Raw genomic sequence first — 20466 nt, 5'->3', positions numbered from 1 at the left:
CATGGCATGGAGAGGACACAGGATGATACAATGCCTAGAAGTTTCCTATGCAGTGTGGTCCTAGAGAGAAGAGGGGTCAAGGGGAACTGGAGGATTTTCAAGAATCACCTTCCCCATGTTCAAATATGATCCCTCTTGCTGTGGACTAAGCCAGTCAAAGGTGGTAGTAGATCCATATGGTTGAACAAATCCCTCCTGAAAGAACTGAAGCACAAAAGGAGGCATACAAAAGGTGGAAGCAAGGACAAATGAAGCAGGGAATTTAGAGACAATGAGTGTGCAGAGATGGGGTCAGGAAAGCCAAAGCCCACTGGGAGTTAAATATGGTGAGGGAAGAAAATGGGCAAGAAGAAGAGCTGCTGTGCATGCCTTAGTAGCAAAAGGAAGGGTAGGAAAATGTTGCTTTGCTGCTGAATGGGGTGGGGGCTTGACACCCAAGGCCATGGAGGAAGGTAGAGGTACTCAGTTCCTGTTTTGCCTCAGCCTTTACAGCTAAGGCTGACATTCAGAGATCCCTGGCTTCTCAGGCAAGAGGGAAGATCTGAAAAAATTCATGTTTCCCCTCAGTAAAGGAAGATTAGGTTAGGGATATTTTAAACAAGTCCATGGAAACTGATGGGATGCATCCGCAAGTGCCGAAAGAACTTGCCATTCTTTATTTTTGAATAGTTACGGTGATGTCAGAAGGTTCCTGAGGAATGGGAGAATGCTAATGTCACTTGTCTCTTCACAGAATCAGCTCTCAGCAAGAGATCTGGCGTAGAAGCCAGGGGTCCCCTCCCACCTCAATCACTCTGTCATGCAACTTTTTTCCGCAGTTTCTGTTGCATGTCTCACAAGATCCACTTGCTGAGTGCAAAATTTTCTGGAGTTCCCTTAGCCAGTTAAACCTAAGTACATATTAAACCATGGGACACACAGATACCATTCCCATAGAAATGTCAAGTTTAAATGGTGCATAGCTTGGTAGGGCAAAATAAATTTGCTCCTTTGGAATTTGACAGAGTGTATAGAAATAGTATTGCTGTGGCACAAAAGGTAATGTGGATATGGATGTGTGTGCAGGGGAGGGGGGGGGGGGGTAAAATCAGAAAACCAGGAAGGAAAACTTTCAAAGGACATGATTTAAACAGCAGGAATGTATTGCCTGCAATCATACCCAACCGTAAATGCAGCTCTTAATGTCCATTTTACTTATGCCTTTTTCTTTAAAGGTTATGGTTTGTGTGTGTTTTCACACAGGTGTAGAGGGATTCACAGCATCATTAAGTAAGCAATGAAAAGGCCAAGGAAGGAGTCCAAATCTTTAGCTGGCATAGGATAGCATTTTTCTGCTGAAATCAATATATCTATTTCAATTTGCAACTCTTAATGTCTCGTCTTAATGCTGCAGAATGAGCAGAGGGTGGGAGAAGATGGAAAAAAATACGCAATCTGGTAATATCTATTATACAGTTAAGAAGTACAGCCTAGAAACTTTCTTTGTTATAGTGAAACTGAACTCCTCTTGGATCAACTGACGAATATGAGTTGCATGTCTTCTGCAGGATCTTAGAGAGAGCCTTGGGTCCACAGAAGAATACACCAATACTGTTGCTGTAATCACAATAACAACAAAAAACATGAGAGTAGCAGAGGAAATGGATACACTGTACTTTTTTGCTGCCTCCAGCTTTGTATCTTTGCAAATGGCCTTTTGAGATATACATTTGAAAAATCTGTTACTGTATACTTTGTTATGCACTGTATGATTTGTGTTGCTAGATTAGAGTATAATAATTTTAATACTTTCATGTTTATTATGTCTTATTACATTATTTATTAGATTGCTATATTGGAGGTCACAAAATATTTTAAATGGTAACTCCTTGGTTTTGATATTCATAGCTTTTTCAATCAGAGAGGCAAACATAGTGCTTGTGCTGAAAATTTTAAGTGCTTTTTCTCCAGCTGAGTTAATTTTTTCCTAAAAAATATTCAAAATGCTCAGTTTTCTTCTCCTCTCCCCCTCCCTCCCCCCTGTCCCCCCTGTCCCCCCCCCCCCCCCCATCCCGCACTGTAACACTTTTCTGCCTACGGACAATTTTAAAATGGCTGATTTAGTAACAACAGTTGCAAATAGGTACTTCTTATAAAATAAGAATGTGACAAATGTAACAAACAATTGTGTTCATATGTGCACGAGCAGGCAGGGAGCTGGTAACCTGGTTGCCTGCTAGAAACTGCCTAAACTGTTTGCCTCCGTGTACACTACACATATTGTTCTAAAACATATTGACAGACACAGATACACAGAAGTGCTGCACTGCTGGGGAAAGCTCAATCTGCAGAAATGCAGAGGAAGTGACAAGTGATAGCATGAGTTTAAAAAGGTTTGCTCCTGTAAAGGAGGAGCTGTGGATATGATTTTGGTTCCCTAGTCATAGCCCCCAGAAGTCGTGCCCATATTGCTCTGGTTCTCAGTTGCACCAGGTTTAAGCTGAAGTGGTGTATTCCACCTGAAGTGGCTAATCTGCTAAAAGACACTGTTGCAGCCAGGGGGAACTCCATCAACCTAGGCGCGGGGACACGAAATTTAGTCAGATCCTAAAAGTTCAGTGTTTCATCACACAATAGAAACTCAAAGAAGAGTCTGTTTGACTCTTGAATCTTCTGTGAGTCAGAGCAAGAAAAAACAGGTTATTCTTTTCTCATAAGCAATCCTTATTTCATGCCAGGGTTTTATTTAAAGGTTTAACATTGAACATAAACACGGGCATCTAGGCTCACAAAAAAAAAAAAAAAAAAAAAAAAAAAAAAAAAAAAAAAAAAAAAAACCACCACCTGTCAGTTTTGGACTGGCTTTCTATGGAACTACCCCAAGATCCAGTATAGAAAGTTAATGCCCATATCCCCTTTGAGCAGCAGAAAAACATTTTTATCTCATCTGTACTAACAGTTGCAAAAGTAACTAACAAAAAGTAATGTTTCAACTATAACTTTAAAAGCTCTGTTTATGTAGTAGAATCCCTATGAAAGGTCTTTCAAAAGTCATATTTTCTATTCTTGGCCTTTTAATGCTTTTAATCTTTCATATTTCCTGATTGTATTTATTTTGACCTCCATCAAGTGAATTCTCTATTACAGTTATTTTTGCAATTTTATGGTATTCTTGTAGCTTACTGTATTCTCTTTGATCTCCTCCCTTTCAGCTTTTTCTTGGGTCTTTTTCATCTTTTAAAAAAAGTTTTCTCCTTTTTCTTTTCGTATCTCTGTCTCCCAAGTGCAAGCCTTTATTTTGCATTAGCAGGTAAATGTTTGGAAATCACAAAGTCACAAAGATTCTGGAATTTTCTACTACTGAACACAAAATATTTCAAATTCTTGCTTCAAAGGCTTTCAGGAACAAAGAAGCTTTTCTCAGACCACTGGCAAATCCACCAAGTTCAAATGAACTGTCTTTGCCAGCAGAGATGAACTAATAACAGAACAGCATAGTCTTGCAAGAGCGGCCAAATATGTTAGGGGAACAAACATATCCTTGACATCATAAGAAAAAAATCACAGTTTATCTCTTTAATAACCATCTTCAAGGGAAATTAATGCTACTTTGTCCTTTGTGCAGAACAGTAATTGGATTGTGTGTTTCAATTATATCTGGACAAAGGCCAGGATATTGAAATACTTCTAAATATTAGATTTTCTTGTCCAAAAATTAGATTTTATTGGCATTCTCTTTCCGAGATTTCTTCATTAAAATCTTCATTAAGCATAAATCTTCTTTCCACACAGCAAAAAAAGAAGAAATTATTTTAAAAGGGTCATTTAGAAAGGTTTGCTCTCCCCTCCTCCCACTGTTTGTGCTGAGAGAAGAGTTACCTAACAAGGTTAGAAACCAGCCTGCCTTACCTAGGATGGTTTTCAGCTAGTTGCTTGAACTCATTGTCCCAGTTTGGCCTTCCATAACAGGTTTTCTGTCTCAAACCAGTAATTACGTCCATCTTGTCATCACAATGTAGGGCTATGTGAGTAGCCTAAGGCAAATTTACAAGATAGTAATTTTAGAGTCAAAAAAATATATTCCAAGTAAGAGGCAAAAGCAATAATGTTTCTTTTGCTGGGAAAGATGGAATGAGGGAAAGAAAACTGTAATTATCAAATGGGGGGAGAGGCGAAGGAGAGGGAGAGGGAGAGGGAGAGGGAAGAGGGAGAGGGAGAGGCAGAGAGAAGGAGATGAGTATTTGAGAGTTCACAATATTACTAGAATTGTAAAAAACATTTCCAAAGGTACCTAAGAGCTAGGTCTGGAGCATTCTGGTGCTGATGGAAAACACAGTGGATATACCAGCTCTGCAGGGGTAAAAACAGGGGTCCAGCAGAGGACCACAAAGATCATGAGGAATCTAGAGCATCTCTTGTATGAGAAGATACTGTGGGAGCTGGGCCTATTTAGTCTTGAGAAGAGAAAATGTGAGGGATCTCATTAATGCATGTAAGTAGCTTAAAGGCAGGTGTCAGCAGGATGGTGCCAGACTATTTTCACTGGTGTCCAGTGGCAGGATAAAGAGCAATGGCCATAAACTAAAACACAAGAAGTTTCATCTCAATATGAGGAAGAATTTCTTTTCAGTGAGGGCAGCAGAGCACTGGAAGAGGCTGCCCAGGGAGGTTGAGGAGTCTCTTTCTGGAGGTATTCAAAACCCACCTGGGCAAGTCCCTGTCTAACCTGCTCTAGGTGACCCTACCTTGGCAGGGGAGGTTGGACTGGAGGATCTCTGGGGGTCTCTTCCATCCCTAACTATTCTGTGACTCTGTGTAAAACCCTCAAATGTTTTGAATTTTCTCCTCAGGTAGAGGCAGGTGCAGAAAGTGAATCACCTCAGGTGAACAACTGAACCAAGTGAGCTCCTCAGCTCCCAAGTATGAGGAAAAAATATCTGATTTTCTGCATTTACTGTCCTTCAGCTCCTAAACTACACCCATCACCGTGCTATCTGAGTACTTCTCAGGTGCATTTAGAAACAAAAACCACTGTCACTCCTAACTGTGTAGGAGTAATGTGCTTGTTTCCACTATGGACTATCATCATTGCTGTCACTATCAAGAAATTAACAGAGGAAAGTATGTTTAAAAATGGACTTTGCATTTAGTCCAGGCCCTAGCATGAACTAAGTATCATTATCATCTTTTGCAGAGGTGGTTGCTGAAATTCAGATCCATTTCCTAGGAATACTCTATATTTCTTCTTCTAATGAGTCTTCCATGTTCCTTACCAACTCAATTATTCTCGTCAAGCAAAGTTGTCAGAAGAGGTTGTGTTTCTAAAAGCTTCTTGTTAATTTGAGCCACTGTCATGAAGGATTTGGAATAGTCTAAGAAAGAACTTAAAGTGTTTGGTAAGAGTGGGAGGTAGAAGACTGCAGAATTTTTGAATTTTTTTGCAGCAAAATTGTCCCATTGAGAAGATAGGCTGTTCTCATTAAGTGGAAGTTTCCCAGGATTTTTGATAATAGCCTTTGCAACTGCTCACAGTGTTAAGGTTGCCTAGGAGTCTCAGGGGTATTGCAGGGGGCTTGCCCAAGCAGAGGCAGACCATGTGCCTTATCTGCTGACTATCAGTCGCCAACATGGAACCTGTAAAAACTCAAAGCATTGAAAACATGTCTGATGAGTAGACACATGTCAGTAAAGAAGAGTGTAATAGAAGGTTTAAAATGCCCATCCTCAACTTCACTGTATGGTGAGACAGAGAACCCAGAGAATGTTGTTTTGTTTTTTTGCTAGGGGAGAAGTAAAACATCATTTAAATACTTTTGGTGCTGAAGCTCAGGTTTTAATGGGTGATGAACGGCAATTTACTAAAAACAACTGAGTCCTGTAAGATTAGGGAGCTTTGTGTGTGTGTCTGAAGAAGATGATGTTACTGAGCACAGTGCCCAGGTCAGAGTGGGAGAAACAGCCACTGAATAACATTCCTCTGACAGGAACTGAGATATTATGGGGTTGAAGAGAAGTCCTTTCAGAAAAGTGCAGGGCACATGAGTGAAGAGAGACAGATGCCCCAGCAAGAACAGTTGTCACCTTACCTGACTTCTGGCCTGATGTTTACCCAAGAGGGAAGTGAGCTGATAGTTGAAAATGACGGCAACTTTGTGTGTTCTTAGGCTCCCCAATAGCTTCTTTAACAGCAGGTTTTAGGTAATACCCTGTGATATTGCTAATGCAGAGCAGTAGTTTCTATAACTGCCATATTCTTCACAATGGCAGTAGATTTTTCGGAATACAGCTTTATGTACATACCTCATTACTTGACAGAAACTCCAAGGAAAGCAGAAAGAAACAATGGGGGTTCAAACAAGGGTATCAGCAGAGGCAGAAAAGGAAAAACTCTATGAAATCTGTATTTTTTTCACTCTACTAGGCAGTTCTTCATTCAACAGAGACAGCAGGAAATAAAACAGTAGAGCAAAGACTTCCGTGTTAGAGTTTTTCTGGCATGTGCCTAACTTATCACTGCATGATCTGAGTGATCTATTAAAAAGGGAAGAGAGAGAGAGAGAGAGAATCAACATATTTGTGTTCAAGTGAAGACTAAAGAAGTTGAATAATATTGACCCAGTCTAAGAATTAAGCACCTGAGGTGGTATGATCCAATGAAATTATGAGATGGAAAATTTGAAGTCAGTCAGAGAAAATGTCTTTTCAAACAACATTAATTAGACCATGGAGTTCGTAGCCAAAATGTTCCAAGTGCAGTACTTTTCAAAAATGCACTGAAAAAACATATATATGTATATATGAATGTGAACAACAGAAGCTATAGTAAATAATAAGAGTAAATGAAACCTACACTTTTTAGACAGCCCTCCACATTTCAGCACAAAAATGACAGAATCTAATGAAAGACTGCTCCTAAGACATAGACAAAATGTCCCTTCACGAGCTCCTGAAAGCTGTATGCTTTTTTTCTGTGAGACACCTGGTAACCATCTTTGTCCAAGACAAGACAAGATGCAGGACTGAAGCAATCACTGGTTTGGTTTCTCCATTCCCATTTCCCTAAATGTGTGATGTAAACAGACATCTTAGTGTCTTCGTATTTACAGTTCTTTGTCTTTGCTTCATCCATCACTTATTCAGCTGTTCCTGTTCCATATGTTACCATACTGGAAAAGCAAGGTACATTAACTCTGACTTGTAACAGTTTCATCATTACCTGACTTTCATCCCAGCCAGTAAGAAATATATGATAGCTTAGAAAATCATTTTTCCATTTTTCAGCCATTTTTGTTTCCAAATGGAACAGAAGATCAGCAAACCACTCAAATGCTGATGGGTCTCGACAAATCCAGTAAAAATAAACCTGTCAAATAAAGCAAAGAGATTTAACAAAAAGCAAACTTTCAATAAAACTTCCTAATTACTGGCTCAATTTGTTAACCATATAGTGTGTGATTCTTCACCACTCTAAATTTATAGTAAACATAATTAAACATCATTTTGAAAATTTAAAATTTTGATTTTCATCTTAAACAATGACTGAATATATTAATACACTAGTGAAAGTAGCCTGTCCTATATATTCCTGCCAGTGCATCTCTGCTTTAACTTATAATACCTGGCCCTTCATTTTTTGCAAATAATTTGATGATTATTTGAAATTTTGGATTTATTTAATTTCAGTTTTATTCGGCACCAAAGCAAGGAATTCTCTGTTTCTCAAGACCTTATGCCATAGGCTAACTCTTGGTGTTGCCAAAAGGTACTTTGTAAATATCCCTTCGCAGCCCCCCTGGGACTAGCTCAGTTTCTTGAGGGGCTTTGGAAGGATATCTCAGAGGGACAGGACAAAAGATTCCAAAAGAGGCTCTTACTCCAGGATTATTCCAAGGCGTTTATTCTTGAAGGGTTCCAGGGGGCAAGAGAAAGAACAAGGAAATACAGGGTCTTTATCTAGTCTTCCACTCAGGAAGGGATGGCTGGCACTCAGGCAATTAGGTCAAGAAAGGAAGGAAAGGTCAAACCATATGGTTACAGGCATTAGGGGTCTTGGGGGGAATAACCATTCCCCAGAGAAATACAACAGTACTTGTGTTCTTCAAGTCATATGCCCTGTATAAAACAGGTGAGAAATAGTCCCTATTCCTTTTTAAAAAATGTATTTCATGTTTAAATTGGAGCATTGAGTTCCTAGAGAAACCTGAAACTAAATTTACAATTGCCAAAGGGGTAAAATGAACTGCTATCCCATGATCGGTTTTCTATTGCTTTGAAACCCTCCTCTCTATCAAAAATTGACACAATTTCTCTCATCCAGATTTCACTAGTTTCACTTTTCATCTTTTTTGTTTCTTGTCTATTGGATTGGAGAGCCTGTTATCAAATTTTTGTTCCATAGATAGAAACTAGAGGATGGGATCAAATTATCCTATAATTGTGTCTATGGCAAACCAAACATTCCTGGGATCTGTCACTGAGAGGCATCCTTTAATCATTCCTATGGCTTAGTTTTTTCTACTCTACTGCAGTAAATCAAAAATATAGCAGAGTTTGTTGGGTTTTGGTTTTGGTTTGTTTTTTTTTTTTTAAAGAAAAAAGCTAATTTATTAGTATCTTGGCATAAAGAAATGCTTGCATAGGAAAAAAAATCTTTCAAACTAGACTGTTAGTCATTGTCCATAAGATGATGAGTTTCTATTTCTAGAGTCATTCCTCTGGCACCTTCAGCTGGTACAGTGGGAGTCCACAAGAAACTTTTTCTGTGAGGTTTTTATAGCCAGCTGGCCCAGGGATCATTGTGACCACTCCTGCATATGCATGATCTATTTTGATCCGTTGTCTTAAGTGCATATAAAGCATCTTCTAACTAATTAGTTATTTCTAGAAGGCTGTCCTATAGTATTATGTTCAGAAACCACTTCTGCAGGAATGGTTTCTGATGACCATTTGCAAATGTCTAGTCTTTGTGCAAGTTAATAAAATTTGCAACAGGAACTGCCTCAGGACTGGTGAAATTCCATTGTCAAGATCTTATCAATGCACTGAAACTCAGTCATTCCTAGGCCCATCAGGAATTACCTCAGGAAGTCTTTAGCACCATCATGATTTCCCAATTGGAAATCTCCTCTAGCAATGTTATGCTGTGTAGAGGACTGGGTCCAGTCTATCACCTGGTTTCAGCTCAGTGCCTTGTATGAAGCCAATACAGATGTGGAGACAACTCAGCTGTGAGTTTCTGTTCTACCCAGAGGATGCATGTCTGAAATTCACAGGCTGTCTGCCCAGGCACTACCCTAATGGCAATCTGGAGCACAGTTACAAGATAAATATGATTGCAATTCTTATTACTCGAATTCTGTAGCTCTTGCCACACACCGTACCATTATTTTGACCAGATGGTGCCAAACCTCGAATGGGCCCCTGCAGGCTGTGTATTTTCATAACTTATCCAAAGAAGAAATTCACAAACATAAAGAAGTCTAAAAATCAGTTTCAGATGTGAAAGAAACAGCAGGAAGGACAGTGTATAAGCTTATAAAAACTGAATGATTGGAACTTATTTTATTGTGACTGTGATTTTTATTTTGTTGCGAAATCCCTTAGCTTCCTCCAACCCACCTCCTTTTCTGTTCACCAGCCCCTCTGTCTTTTATTATACTGCAATATCAAAGGTGATCTGGAAGATATGTCCCCAAGGCAATCATTGTGGTGAATCCAATGTTTTGGAAATTGTAGCCCTTTTCCACCGGATCAATGAGGTAAAAATGTGTATTGGACACTTCTGAAATGAAAAACCAGAGAAAGAAACCAGAAAGCTATAAAGAGATTTCCCGAAGATTTAATATACTAGGTTGTCAGACTTCTGGTAAGGTGGTGGAAGAAAAATGTGGTAATACCATGCTTCAGTGGAGATTTGGTGGAAGACACTAACAGTAATTTGAGATGTTTCCTAGATCTGAGTGTACTGTAAGGGACCATCTGCGGTTTATGTAAGAAATATAAATGATGTATGATCCCAGGGGCAGAGATAAGGCATTCAGGGTTAAGTAGGGTGTTTTTACAGCCCAGGAATAAGACTGTTGGTGGAACTTTAGTACTAACCATCTTGGCTGTTTGCTTTTTCCCCTTCTGTTTCAATATTTTGTCTTAAATATGACCTCATTGCTTTGTGGAGGGGGTTGCTGATGATTTACACTGGCATAGGTTATGAGTAAAAAAGCAAGCCCACTGACTTTATAGAATTTCATATTTGTGGCCAACTATAGCATTATTTTAAATTACCAAAACTAGGTAAGATTTATAGCTTTAACCTTTCTGTAGCTTTTTTGTGTCTGAGTCCTAAAGTCCCCACTTGTTCTATATACTCAGCACCTTGAAAATCAGCCCACTGAGTGCTGTCAGTCTGTATCACAGCATAGCTGTTGATTTGTAGTGAGAAATTTCTTCCCCCAGACTCTACTTGATCATCTTATTTCTCAAGTTTTTTCAGCAGTTCATTTTATGGAAATGTATATTTAGTACATGTGTGTGGAGAGGAGATATGTATTTCTAAACCAATAAAGGATTGTTCATGGGGTAGCAACTAGGAGCATGTGGGCAGGACTGGGAGATAAGCACATTCAAAGAAGGAGGAAGAAAAGCTGGCGAATGAGTTGAGACAATACAGTCTTCGAATTTGGGAACTGGTTTCCAGAACATCAGACTATGGATCTTGAGGGAATGCTTTGAGCTGTTTGCAGGCCTGGCTGTCACAGTAACAGCCATTCCAACTGGTTGGATCAAGCCACCTCTGGCACAGTCCTCTCAGGAAAGGATGCAGCTTTCTGAAGCTGCAAAAATTCCTTAAGCTCATCCCGCGGCACCCATTGCATTGCCTCTGATTTTCACATTAGAGGTGGCAAGCATTTGGTGATGAAGGCCTGTAATTATTAGAAGTATTTTTGGCTGTGATTATAATCTTAGAAAGAAAAGAGATAGTGAAGAAGGATGGCCTATGGGTAAAAGGAATTAATTTCCCTTATATCAAAGAGGACTTCTAGTCTAATATGTTAAAATAAATGGTGTTTACAAAGAACTCTTCCTTTCTTTACACTGGCTGCCCATAGCACAGCACAACACATTACATACATAATTAAAATACAATAAATGCACAAAAATATTAATCCTCATTAAAACAGTAGAATAAAGTAGTTCCAGTACATTTCTATAATTAAAGATGATTATGAATCTTGTTTTTTCTTGTAAGCCTATACTATTAACTGACTGCAATTATTTAGGACCCTTAAAATCTGGTTTAGATTTATGTTTCGTTAGTCTCCACCCACCCTACTGCCATCAATTGCATTTGTCAGCTTGATGGCTTGCCCAAGTAAACTGTCTTAAATTTTCCAAGTGCTCTTTTTGCAAATTGAGTTAGATGCAGTATTGCTATTAATCAGATCAAAGCAGGGGTTTGAATAGTTGCTTATTTCTGTAATGCTCTGCTCCCTTGCAATTCATAGATATTTATCCTTCAGCTTCCCACATCCTGAATTTTGTACAATGGACAAGAGCAAGAGCTGTATTACCTCTTTCCTGTAAGGTGAAAGAGCATTCTTTGTAAATCAGCTTCAATCATGAGGAAAGTCATTAATAATTATCTGTTGATGAGCATCCGTCTGTTTCTCCCTGCTCCCTTAAGGCAGAGGTGGAGCTGCAGCTCTGGGCAAAGCCAGCTTTTCACTAAAGGGGTGTCCAAGGAGGACACCCCTCATCCCTGACTCTTGCTGCTCCCTCTTAGGCATGAATATCCCTGCAAAAAACCTCTTACACCTGCAGGTGGGCACCTCCCTGCAATCATTCAGTCCTTCATGCTCTTGAGTGTACGAAATTACCTGTGGGCTGTAGCATACAAAACAAAAAAAAAAACCCAACCAAACAAAAAATCAGAGGTCTTCCTCTGTGAAATTAATTCAGGGAGCCACTCAAGGTAAGGCACAACAGTGCCTGCAGCCTGGGGCATGCAGGGGGTGGGGGCTTGGCAGCCTACAGGAGGCACTGACCCAGAGTTAGGGTGGCAGCAAACGGCCTTTCCTATAAATGCAAAAAAGGTTGAAATCATATTCCTAAATTTGAAGCAAAAAGCTTAAACTGTTATCAAAAAAGATCAGAAAGATGGTTACATTTGACAGAAAAAAGGGCCCAGGTTTTGAGATTTTCAACACATGATTTTTGTGCAGAAGAACTGGGGGCTGGTGCAGAGATTTACCTCAGGCAGGGAAGTCAGTCTCAAAATGAATGGAAGAGGCTGATTGTGTTTTCCTCTCAGTATGAACTGAACTTACTGCCATACCATCCTGTGGTTTTCTATGGTCTACATGGATTCTAAAAACAATTATACTACTTCATGGAAGAAAAAGTCACAAAGAGATATTAAAAACAGAAGCGCAGCTCTTGAATCAAGGCATTACTGAGCTACAAGTCACTCAATGGTGAGAAAGTCTCCTGTGAAAACCAATCACCATCTGATTTTTCTGGTCTATATACTTTTCTCTAGGTGTTCATGAAGAGCCACCATTGGAGACAGGATATGTGGCTGGATGGATATTTGGTGGTACATAGTAAGACCTTTCTTATGTCTTTTGTAGGGAAGAGAAAGTGAATGTTTGCTAAGACTAGAATCTGATGGATCAGTACAATTTTATCAATTTCAGTAGCAATTGATCTGAAAAATGAGACCACTAATGTGGAAAAAAAAATCATATTATGCATAACTAAAGCCAGTAGAAATTTTCCAGCCATGACTAGTAGTACATGCAAAAAATGATGGGGAAATGAGGGCTCTAAGGCTATTTAATTGTGAAGAATCAATTAGATAAATGTGTAATCCTTTTGATTTGTTGGGTTTTTTAAATTATACAGCTGCAGACACTATGGAAACTCTGAGTATTTATATCTCAACCATATGTGGGCAACACTAAGAAATATTAGTTCAATAACCATAATGATAGCTGTACTCAAATCAAAACGAAGTTGTTGAAAAAAAAGAAAAACCTCTTATTTATTTCCTTAATAGACATTTCTATGGTACTCATCATGGCAGAAAGAGAGGGCTGAATACTTTGAGGGAGATTAAATTATTTGTAATTATACCACAAGTGGAAGCTTTTAACCAATGGGGAAAAAAAAAAGTGGAGCTACCCTGAGATTAATCGCTCTCACTGAGATGACTGCTAAATTTTTTTAAGTAATGCTGTGAACTTCCCCATGACCTTTCATCCACACTTTCAAAATATTTTACAAGCACTGATGAAATTTAGCCTCATAACACCTGTGAAAAATAAACATTGCTATTCCCACTGCACCAATAAGGAAGCCAAAATATAAAAAAATACAAGTAGAAATCCTGATAATTTTGTATTTCACAGGAATTCAGAAAAACTGAACTATATAGCAGAAAACCGTGGCAGAACGCACGATGCATTTATCTTTGCAGGCACACCTACACAAAATTCTTTCTAATTCTCCCTATGAATTAACACCTTAAAGTATACTATTGATGCATAGTTAAATTTTGTTATTTTCCCCTTAAGATAGCAGCAATGACAATAATAACAACAACACTTCTACGTCTATACATGTAGAATATACATAATCTACATATATAAAGTTTCTGTGCATATGCGTAGCTCTCCTTCCTGTGAAAAAAAATCCTGGTACAATTGTAGAGTTTGCAAATATACTTCTTTTCTCAAAAAGCATGTATTTCCATTTTTATTTCTCTTCCTTCTCAGTGCTTTTTCTGCCTCAAAGATCCCCCCGGCAATTTGAACCTGTCCTCAACTCCTCAGTTACTAAAATCCCAGATGCTTTTTCAGTGGCAGCTCGTCATTAGGATGCCAGTTTTAACACTCTTTCATTTAAAAGGATCAGCCCCTTGGTCCTGCAATCAGCTCTGTATGTATTGACCCTTTCAGAGATCTGTCCCCTCCAATGCAATTTCAATGCTTGTCCTTAAATGCGAAATGTTGAACAGTTCCTGATTCAGCTTTTACACTGGAAAATGGCCTAAAAGAAGCTGTAAGGTCCACAAGGTACCACTTGCCATGATGGATATGGAAGAGAATGTTTAATGCTGACTTTTTTCTATGCTACGTTCTTGCCCTCACCCCACTTCACCCATTGTGTCCTCTTCACCTATCTTCCCCAGTGCTGCCTCACATGCCATTAGAAGAGGGTGTATAACAGGTTAGAAAATTAAGAGTATGTTAATTTAATTGGTACCATCTTTACCTTATAGATCTGAACATATTTTTTCAACAAAATAATTAAAGTGGTTTGAGGGAGTAATATGCATCTTGATATATGCATCTCATCCAGAGCTTAAATGCCTTTTATATTCCTTCTGTGCTAGTTAATATCCTGACTTTGCAATGTGAGAAAAGCAGCAAATGGTTGCTTAATGCAGCCTTCTGGACCAGGACATGCTGCCGAAGGACCCTCATGAAACTTGCAGCTGGTCAAAGAGCAAGTGCTGCCCTCCACTTCTGATTGAGATGATGTTGCAGGATTTATTTTTGGTAAGAAAGAGGGTAAGTTTCTCTTGCAGCTCTCTAATTATCTGTCTAGCTATGAAAGACATTCCACAGTTATCTCCAGTTGCTGTTGAAAATCTGATCCTTCAATTGTCACTAAAAACACTGCAGCTAGGGCTACCTTCTTTCTCAGGGAATGACAGTGAGTTCAGGAGACTTCACCCCACAACAGTTCCTATGGCAGTTGGAAAGGAAGTGGCTGCTTCCCAGAGCGAGTTAAAGCACTCAAGTGAGCCTCTAGCTTTGAATTGCCTCTCTCCCCCAGCTAAGTAGGCTCACTTGTGCAACTTTTTAATGAAGCAATAATCTTTCCCACCTACCTTCTGCAGTGCCAGTACTGTGTTAGGGTTGCAGCACTTGTACCAAATGGATTTTAAAATAGAGGCAAATGGTGTGACTCCAATTCCTGCTGCAATGCACACACTGACTCGGTAGTGGAAGATGTCTGTGGTTGCAGATCCATATGGTCCGTCCACAGCCAGTCTACAGCAACAAGACATTTAGTCAAGAGTCTACAACACATAAAGTGACAGAAAGCTTAATATTTGTTGGGCTACACGTTGTCAAAACTGAATTTCTGTTAAAATAAAAGAGAAAAGATTTGTCTAGGATGGCACATAAATTGCCCATACAAATGCATTTAATTTTCAGTGGGTGCCATTTAATAGCAAAGCAACTGTCTTTTCTGAAATGAGAGAACAAGAGCACCCATGTGGATTTGGGGCCTGGCCATCTATTTAAGCATGCAATTGCAATTTTCTGGCTTTCTGAAATGTGATTAGTCATATAATTGCATGTCCAAATTTAGCTGTGGAATTTGCATATTTAATTATGAATTACTGAAAAGCATCCTGTTTTAGAGCTTTATTTGTTATATTGTACATATCAAAGTAAAGAGGAACAGATTATATTAATCATTTTTAGAAGTTCTGTATTTGAGTTAAAGTAATAAAAGAAAGCAAGAAAAAGGTCATCATATGCAAGGGAACTACTATTTTCTCATCTCTTTCTGGAAAAGCAGTATTTCAGGAATACATTTTTGGCATAATACTGTACTTAGTATCTGATGTAAAGGAAAAATGTATAAGGAGAAATGCTTGTTGGTATTACTACCTCCTGTAATCTATGTTGCTGATGCCAAGAAATTAATTTTGGTCAAAATTAGAGATGAAAAAGATTACTGAATAATCAGATTCATTCCTTTAGCAAAATGAAATGTAAATACACACAGTACTTCGCAGTGCTCTTTCCAGCCCTGTCTTTATACAACTTACATGCTTGGAAGATGGTTTCAACATCTTCCTTGGAAAAGTCCTTGGGAAAAAAAAAGGTTTTTTCTTCCTTTTAGATTTTCTGTTGTTTTGTTCTCTTTATTGCATGAATCATCCTTAAAATTTATTCTTTAAATAGTACAAACAAATAGGCACACATAATTAAAATGAAGTCTTATAACAGGAAAAGAAAGGGGGATCCTTTAGCAATGCTATGCACAAATATAGGGACACAACATATCTCAAATCTTATTGTTACTTTTTAAAAAGTCCTAGCAAACATTTTCCCTTTTATTTCAATATTCGAAATGCCCTGCAAGTGCAGTAACAAACGAAACAGCTACTCTGGCATAACTTCTGGAAATCTGACCCTAGACATAAAGGATTTTTTTAAAAAATATGTACAGTAATTTAGATTATTTCCCAGACCAGTATTTTTTGAGCAGTCAAAACTTCCTGTAAAAAAATATGGTTAATTTATGGTATATATGTATTGTGCCTAAGAACATCTTTCAGATAAGCTTTCTCTGTAGTTCAATGTGAGGCTGGAAGCAATTCTCATTGTTGTCAGTAGATTAAGAAAAAATTGATCTAAAAGAACTTTCAAGGAATCTCTAGTCTGTTGCTGTGCTATAAGACAGGTTCAATTGTTTCTGAGTCATCGCTTGAAGAGATTTGTCTTGTCAGTCTGCTCCTAAATCCTCAGGTGACAGTGATCCCATCACTGGTTTGAATGCCTTACTCAGCCATAGCTATACAGCTTAGCCAAATACAAAGCCTCAGAGAAGCAGGGAGGAGAAGGAGGAGAAGGAGAAACTGAGCTATGCAACTCATTCATTTGATCTAGATAGAGTGGACGAAGGTAGGAAGATAGTAAACAAAGTGACAAAAAAAAATTACATTTGCATTTGCCAAAAAGAAGTAGAAAATAGGGCTATGGACTTTCTCACTGTGGTTTGGATTGTCCATATTCTTCCTATCCATTTAATTAGAAAATAAATTAGATTTATGGGGAAGGCAGGAGAAATACTTAGTTTTGAAAAAGTATCATTAACAGATTCTATGACTATTTTTAGAATTTAAACATCTGCTGATCATCATGATGATTGTGTAGTACTCCTGACTGTAAGAGCAGTTAGATTTTGGGGCAATGTATTAAACCATCAATTAAGTCAGCCAAAATCCTGAAGAGACATAACATGAAACTTGATTATTTTCACATGAATAGTCTATTCTGTGATTTTAGCTCCCAAATTTTTCAGAAATCACAACTGTCTTTGCTACCTATATATATATGTATGAACATTTTACTTTAATTCTCTTTAAGTAATTTAAATCCACATATTTTATTAACCCTACCTTATTATTCAGTTGCTATATCTTCTGTCTTCTGCACAGTTTCTGCTATATGGTTTTTTTTTTAATATGGGCATCAATTTGGTGTATAACTTTAGATGCTGAAACTGTGAAAAGGACCTGGTTTTTTGCTTTATTGCTTGTTTAACTATTGAAATATTCTTTTTAGTATATTGCAAGAACGACAGTGAAGGATGTCAATAGGCACCCTAACAAGATTAAAACGAGGAGTGTTTATATATGACAGTACTGTTAATTTCAACCCTGCATTGTGGCAAGCAACATTTGATAACTTTTTTCTCTTCCTCATTTTTCACACTTGCTGTCAATCACTTTGCAAAATTTTTTGCTCCAGTTCTGCTGAAATGGCATACTTCTCATTCCAGTTACCTTTAACAAAGGCACTGATTTCATTTCTAATTCTTATTAACTGATACAATGCAAGGACTGGACCAGACTTTCCTGTCTGCACCCACCCTCTAATAAACCTCGGGAGCTCAGTGGTGTCTGTAAGCGTTCCAGGGGGAAATCAGTCCCTCCAGTCCCAGGCCCTACACACTCCACCAGAATTTAAATGATCCTGTGCTGGGCTCTTTGCTGAAAATCTCCCCTACTCCTGCAAGCAGTGCAGGATTAGAGCTACGTGGTTTGAATCCTTTCTGTATCGAGCCAGGTCCTTGGCTGGAGTAAGTCAGCATGGCTCCTTTGACTTCAGAGGATCCCCGCTAACTTGGAACAACAGAGAATCAAACTTTTGCTTGTATTAAGATGCCAAAAATACATAATTTGAACACAAATAACTTTTATAAAGTGGAGCAGGGTTTGGGAAATAGAGATGAGGTTGAAGGAGCCTGTCGGAAAGAAGGTTTGTGCAGACGTTTCAGGGACCACAAGATATCTAAGTAACTGAAAGGGAAAAACTGGGATTTTGGATGGTGAGTGATGGGTACCATCAGAGCATAAGCATAGAGGCACAAATCTAGCAGATATCTTCCAGTGTCATTTATTAAACAACCATCTTCCAATATAGATATCTTTAGGTGTAGATGTAGGTGTCAGAGATCCAAATGGTAGCAACAGAGATAAGGATTCTGGTATAGACTTTAAATCTTAGATTAGTCATCACATCCTCTTGATAGTTTCTGGGCCCAGTTCATGGCTATTTGTTTGTGGTGTTTTTTAGCATAATGTATTTATGAATCCAGAACTACAATGTAATAATGTATCATAAAAAACACATGCAAAATTAATAAAAATTAAAATGTTAACATTTCTTTTAAAATGTAGAAATAACATTTTAAAATATACAGTCTCTTATTCAAACCTTGGTAACATCCACAACTCCTTGAAAACTTTTTCCTCTGCTCCAAAGGCCTTGAAAAGGGCTGCAGTCCAATCCCCGACAACCCGTATGTGGACACTGAAGTAGTCCTCCTCGGGAGCTGAGGTGAGTGTGAAAGGGTGCCACTCCAGCTGTGACACAGATGGGCACTGTAGAAATACATATTGGCCAGCTCCCATTTTAAAGCCATGTTTCTTCATGTGAAGCTCAAGGACTCCAGAGGAATGTGTCACCACCTAAAGAATGATAAAAGGGCAAATTTTATTTTCATTCAGAAGCGTAAATGTTTTCATTGGGTCATAGATATCCTAACCTGCATGTTACAGTGTTGTTGCCCAACGGCTTGAGAGCATGTAGGTTATGTATTGTGGGAGAGCTTGACTTCTGTGTGCAGGATGCAGAGGAAAGGCTGTAACAATTCAACAGTTTGTCAATTTTCTTGGTATAACCTGGGCAAAACTATTTCTTAATTGATTAGAATAGTTCCTTAATTCCTAGTTTTGCTCTCATGTAACACTTATAACTCTGTGGGATTACAAAGAAAAAAGCACAGTGAGCTCAATTCTAATACTCTTTTATAAAGAGGTAATCTCAGTTGAGCAGCAGTTTTGTATGTCACATATAATATACTGAGATGTTCAGAGGACAGGCACTTTGTGAAATCAGCAGCAAGACTTACCCAACATCCTGTTTCCCTCACACAAGATACACCTGTTCCTGATCCCTGGCTTGATACACATGGACTCAGCAACATCCTCAATCTATTCTGATGTGACTTAAATAATCCCTTGGCACACAGGTGGGAGAAATTGTTACAGTGGTATTAGTGAAGTTTCAACTATATATGGTAACTGATCATATAACCCTTCAGCTCCTTGGAAGCCTCCAGATTTTAAAGTAAAAACTGTGTGTTACTACAGAAGTCAAGGTAATCTCCGGCATTAACTGCAGTGGAACATGGTTTTAATTCATTAAAAAGACAGACCACAAACAGATGTTTACATTATGGTGGTGTAAAATCTGGTACTTCATTAATCAAGTTTGGTCCCATACAGAATATTCTTATGGACTTGCTATTGGAATAAATGCAAAATGTAAAATCAATACTTGGCTGAAAACATGGTAATGATTGAAAAGTTGCTGAAGCTAGGAGTGAAAAGTGAGGTTCTAATATAGAGAAGTTACCTAAAAATGATAAAAAGTCTGATAAAAATGATAAACATAATAGGGGTTTTTTTTGCAGACTGAGCTACGTTACATACCTTAGTAATGATGACTTCCTGTCGAAATCTCCAAAACCTAACAATTCTTTCACAGATGTACAATACCATAGGACTTAAAACCCACTTCCAAGCCTGTAGAAAATTCCATATTAAAAAGCAATGTTTATTTGAATGTCTACAAAAATACTTTGCTTTCCTGGTTTAAATCAGCAGATAGCCTAAAATTAAATTACTTGATCTTCTGTGATTTTTGGTTTGTCTTTCTCAAGTGAGTATTTGTGTTGCTGCTGCTGCTGTTCTGGCTATCTTGTGGAACAGACATATGGGACTCCCTCACAAACACACTCCAAAAGCACTGCCAATATCTCTCTGTAGTCTGGCCAAGAAGAGTCCTTTAAAATCTTTTCCTGTTAAAAGGTAAAGGATTAATCTATTTAGGTGTTGTTATATGTAGATGTCATTGGACCTGAAGCTGTATAGATGCATGCATTTATACAATATTTCCCATAGCCTCACCTTTTTTTTTTTCCCCCCGAAGTCTAAAGAATTTCAAAGCAGTCAGATAGGAGTAGCTGTTATTGTTAGCTGTGAGTTTTCTTACGGTGCATGAGACAATATTCAGTCCCAAATATTCAGTTAGAGAAATGGGATACATTTCCATTTAATCCATTAGTCAAGTCAACTCTCTATCAATAAATGGTGGTTTTTTGGGTTTTTTGGGG

General features: G+C 38.3%; 1 protein-coding gene across 1 annotated transcript in view; it reads right to left on the bottom strand.

Annotated features, from left to right (window-relative positions):
• Positions 1-677: 677 nt before the first annotated feature.
• Positions 678-20466, bottom strand: part of NOX3 (NADPH oxidase 3) — a 40510-nt gene continuing 20721 nt past the window's right edge. The window contains exons 8-13 of the mRNA XM_066180466.1: positions 19784-19876; positions 18504-18757; positions 14873-15035; positions 7196-7342; positions 3889-4013; positions 678-1596 (exon numbers count right to left, since the gene is read on the bottom strand). Coding sequence (XP_066036563.1) covers positions 1470-1596; positions 3889-4013; positions 7196-7342; positions 14873-15035; positions 18504-18757; positions 19784-19876 — 909 coding nt within the window. The 3' untranslated portion in view covers positions 678-1469. The remainder of the gene's footprint in view (positions 1597-3888; positions 4014-7195; positions 7343-14872; positions 15036-18503; positions 18758-19783; positions 19877-20466) is intronic.

The sequence above is a fragment of the Chamaea fasciata genome, unplaced genomic scaffold, assembly GCF_029207755.1.
Source record: "Chamaea fasciata isolate MVZ Bird 193981 ecotype frontalis unplaced genomic scaffold, bChaFas1.0.hap1 SCAF_3, whole genome shotgun sequence".
Classification (NCBI taxonomy): domain Eukaryota; kingdom Metazoa; phylum Chordata; class Aves; order Passeriformes; family Sylviidae; genus Chamaea; species Chamaea fasciata.
The sequence above is the reverse complement of the archived record's forward strand: the minus strand, read 5'-3'. Positions and strand labels throughout refer to the sequence as shown.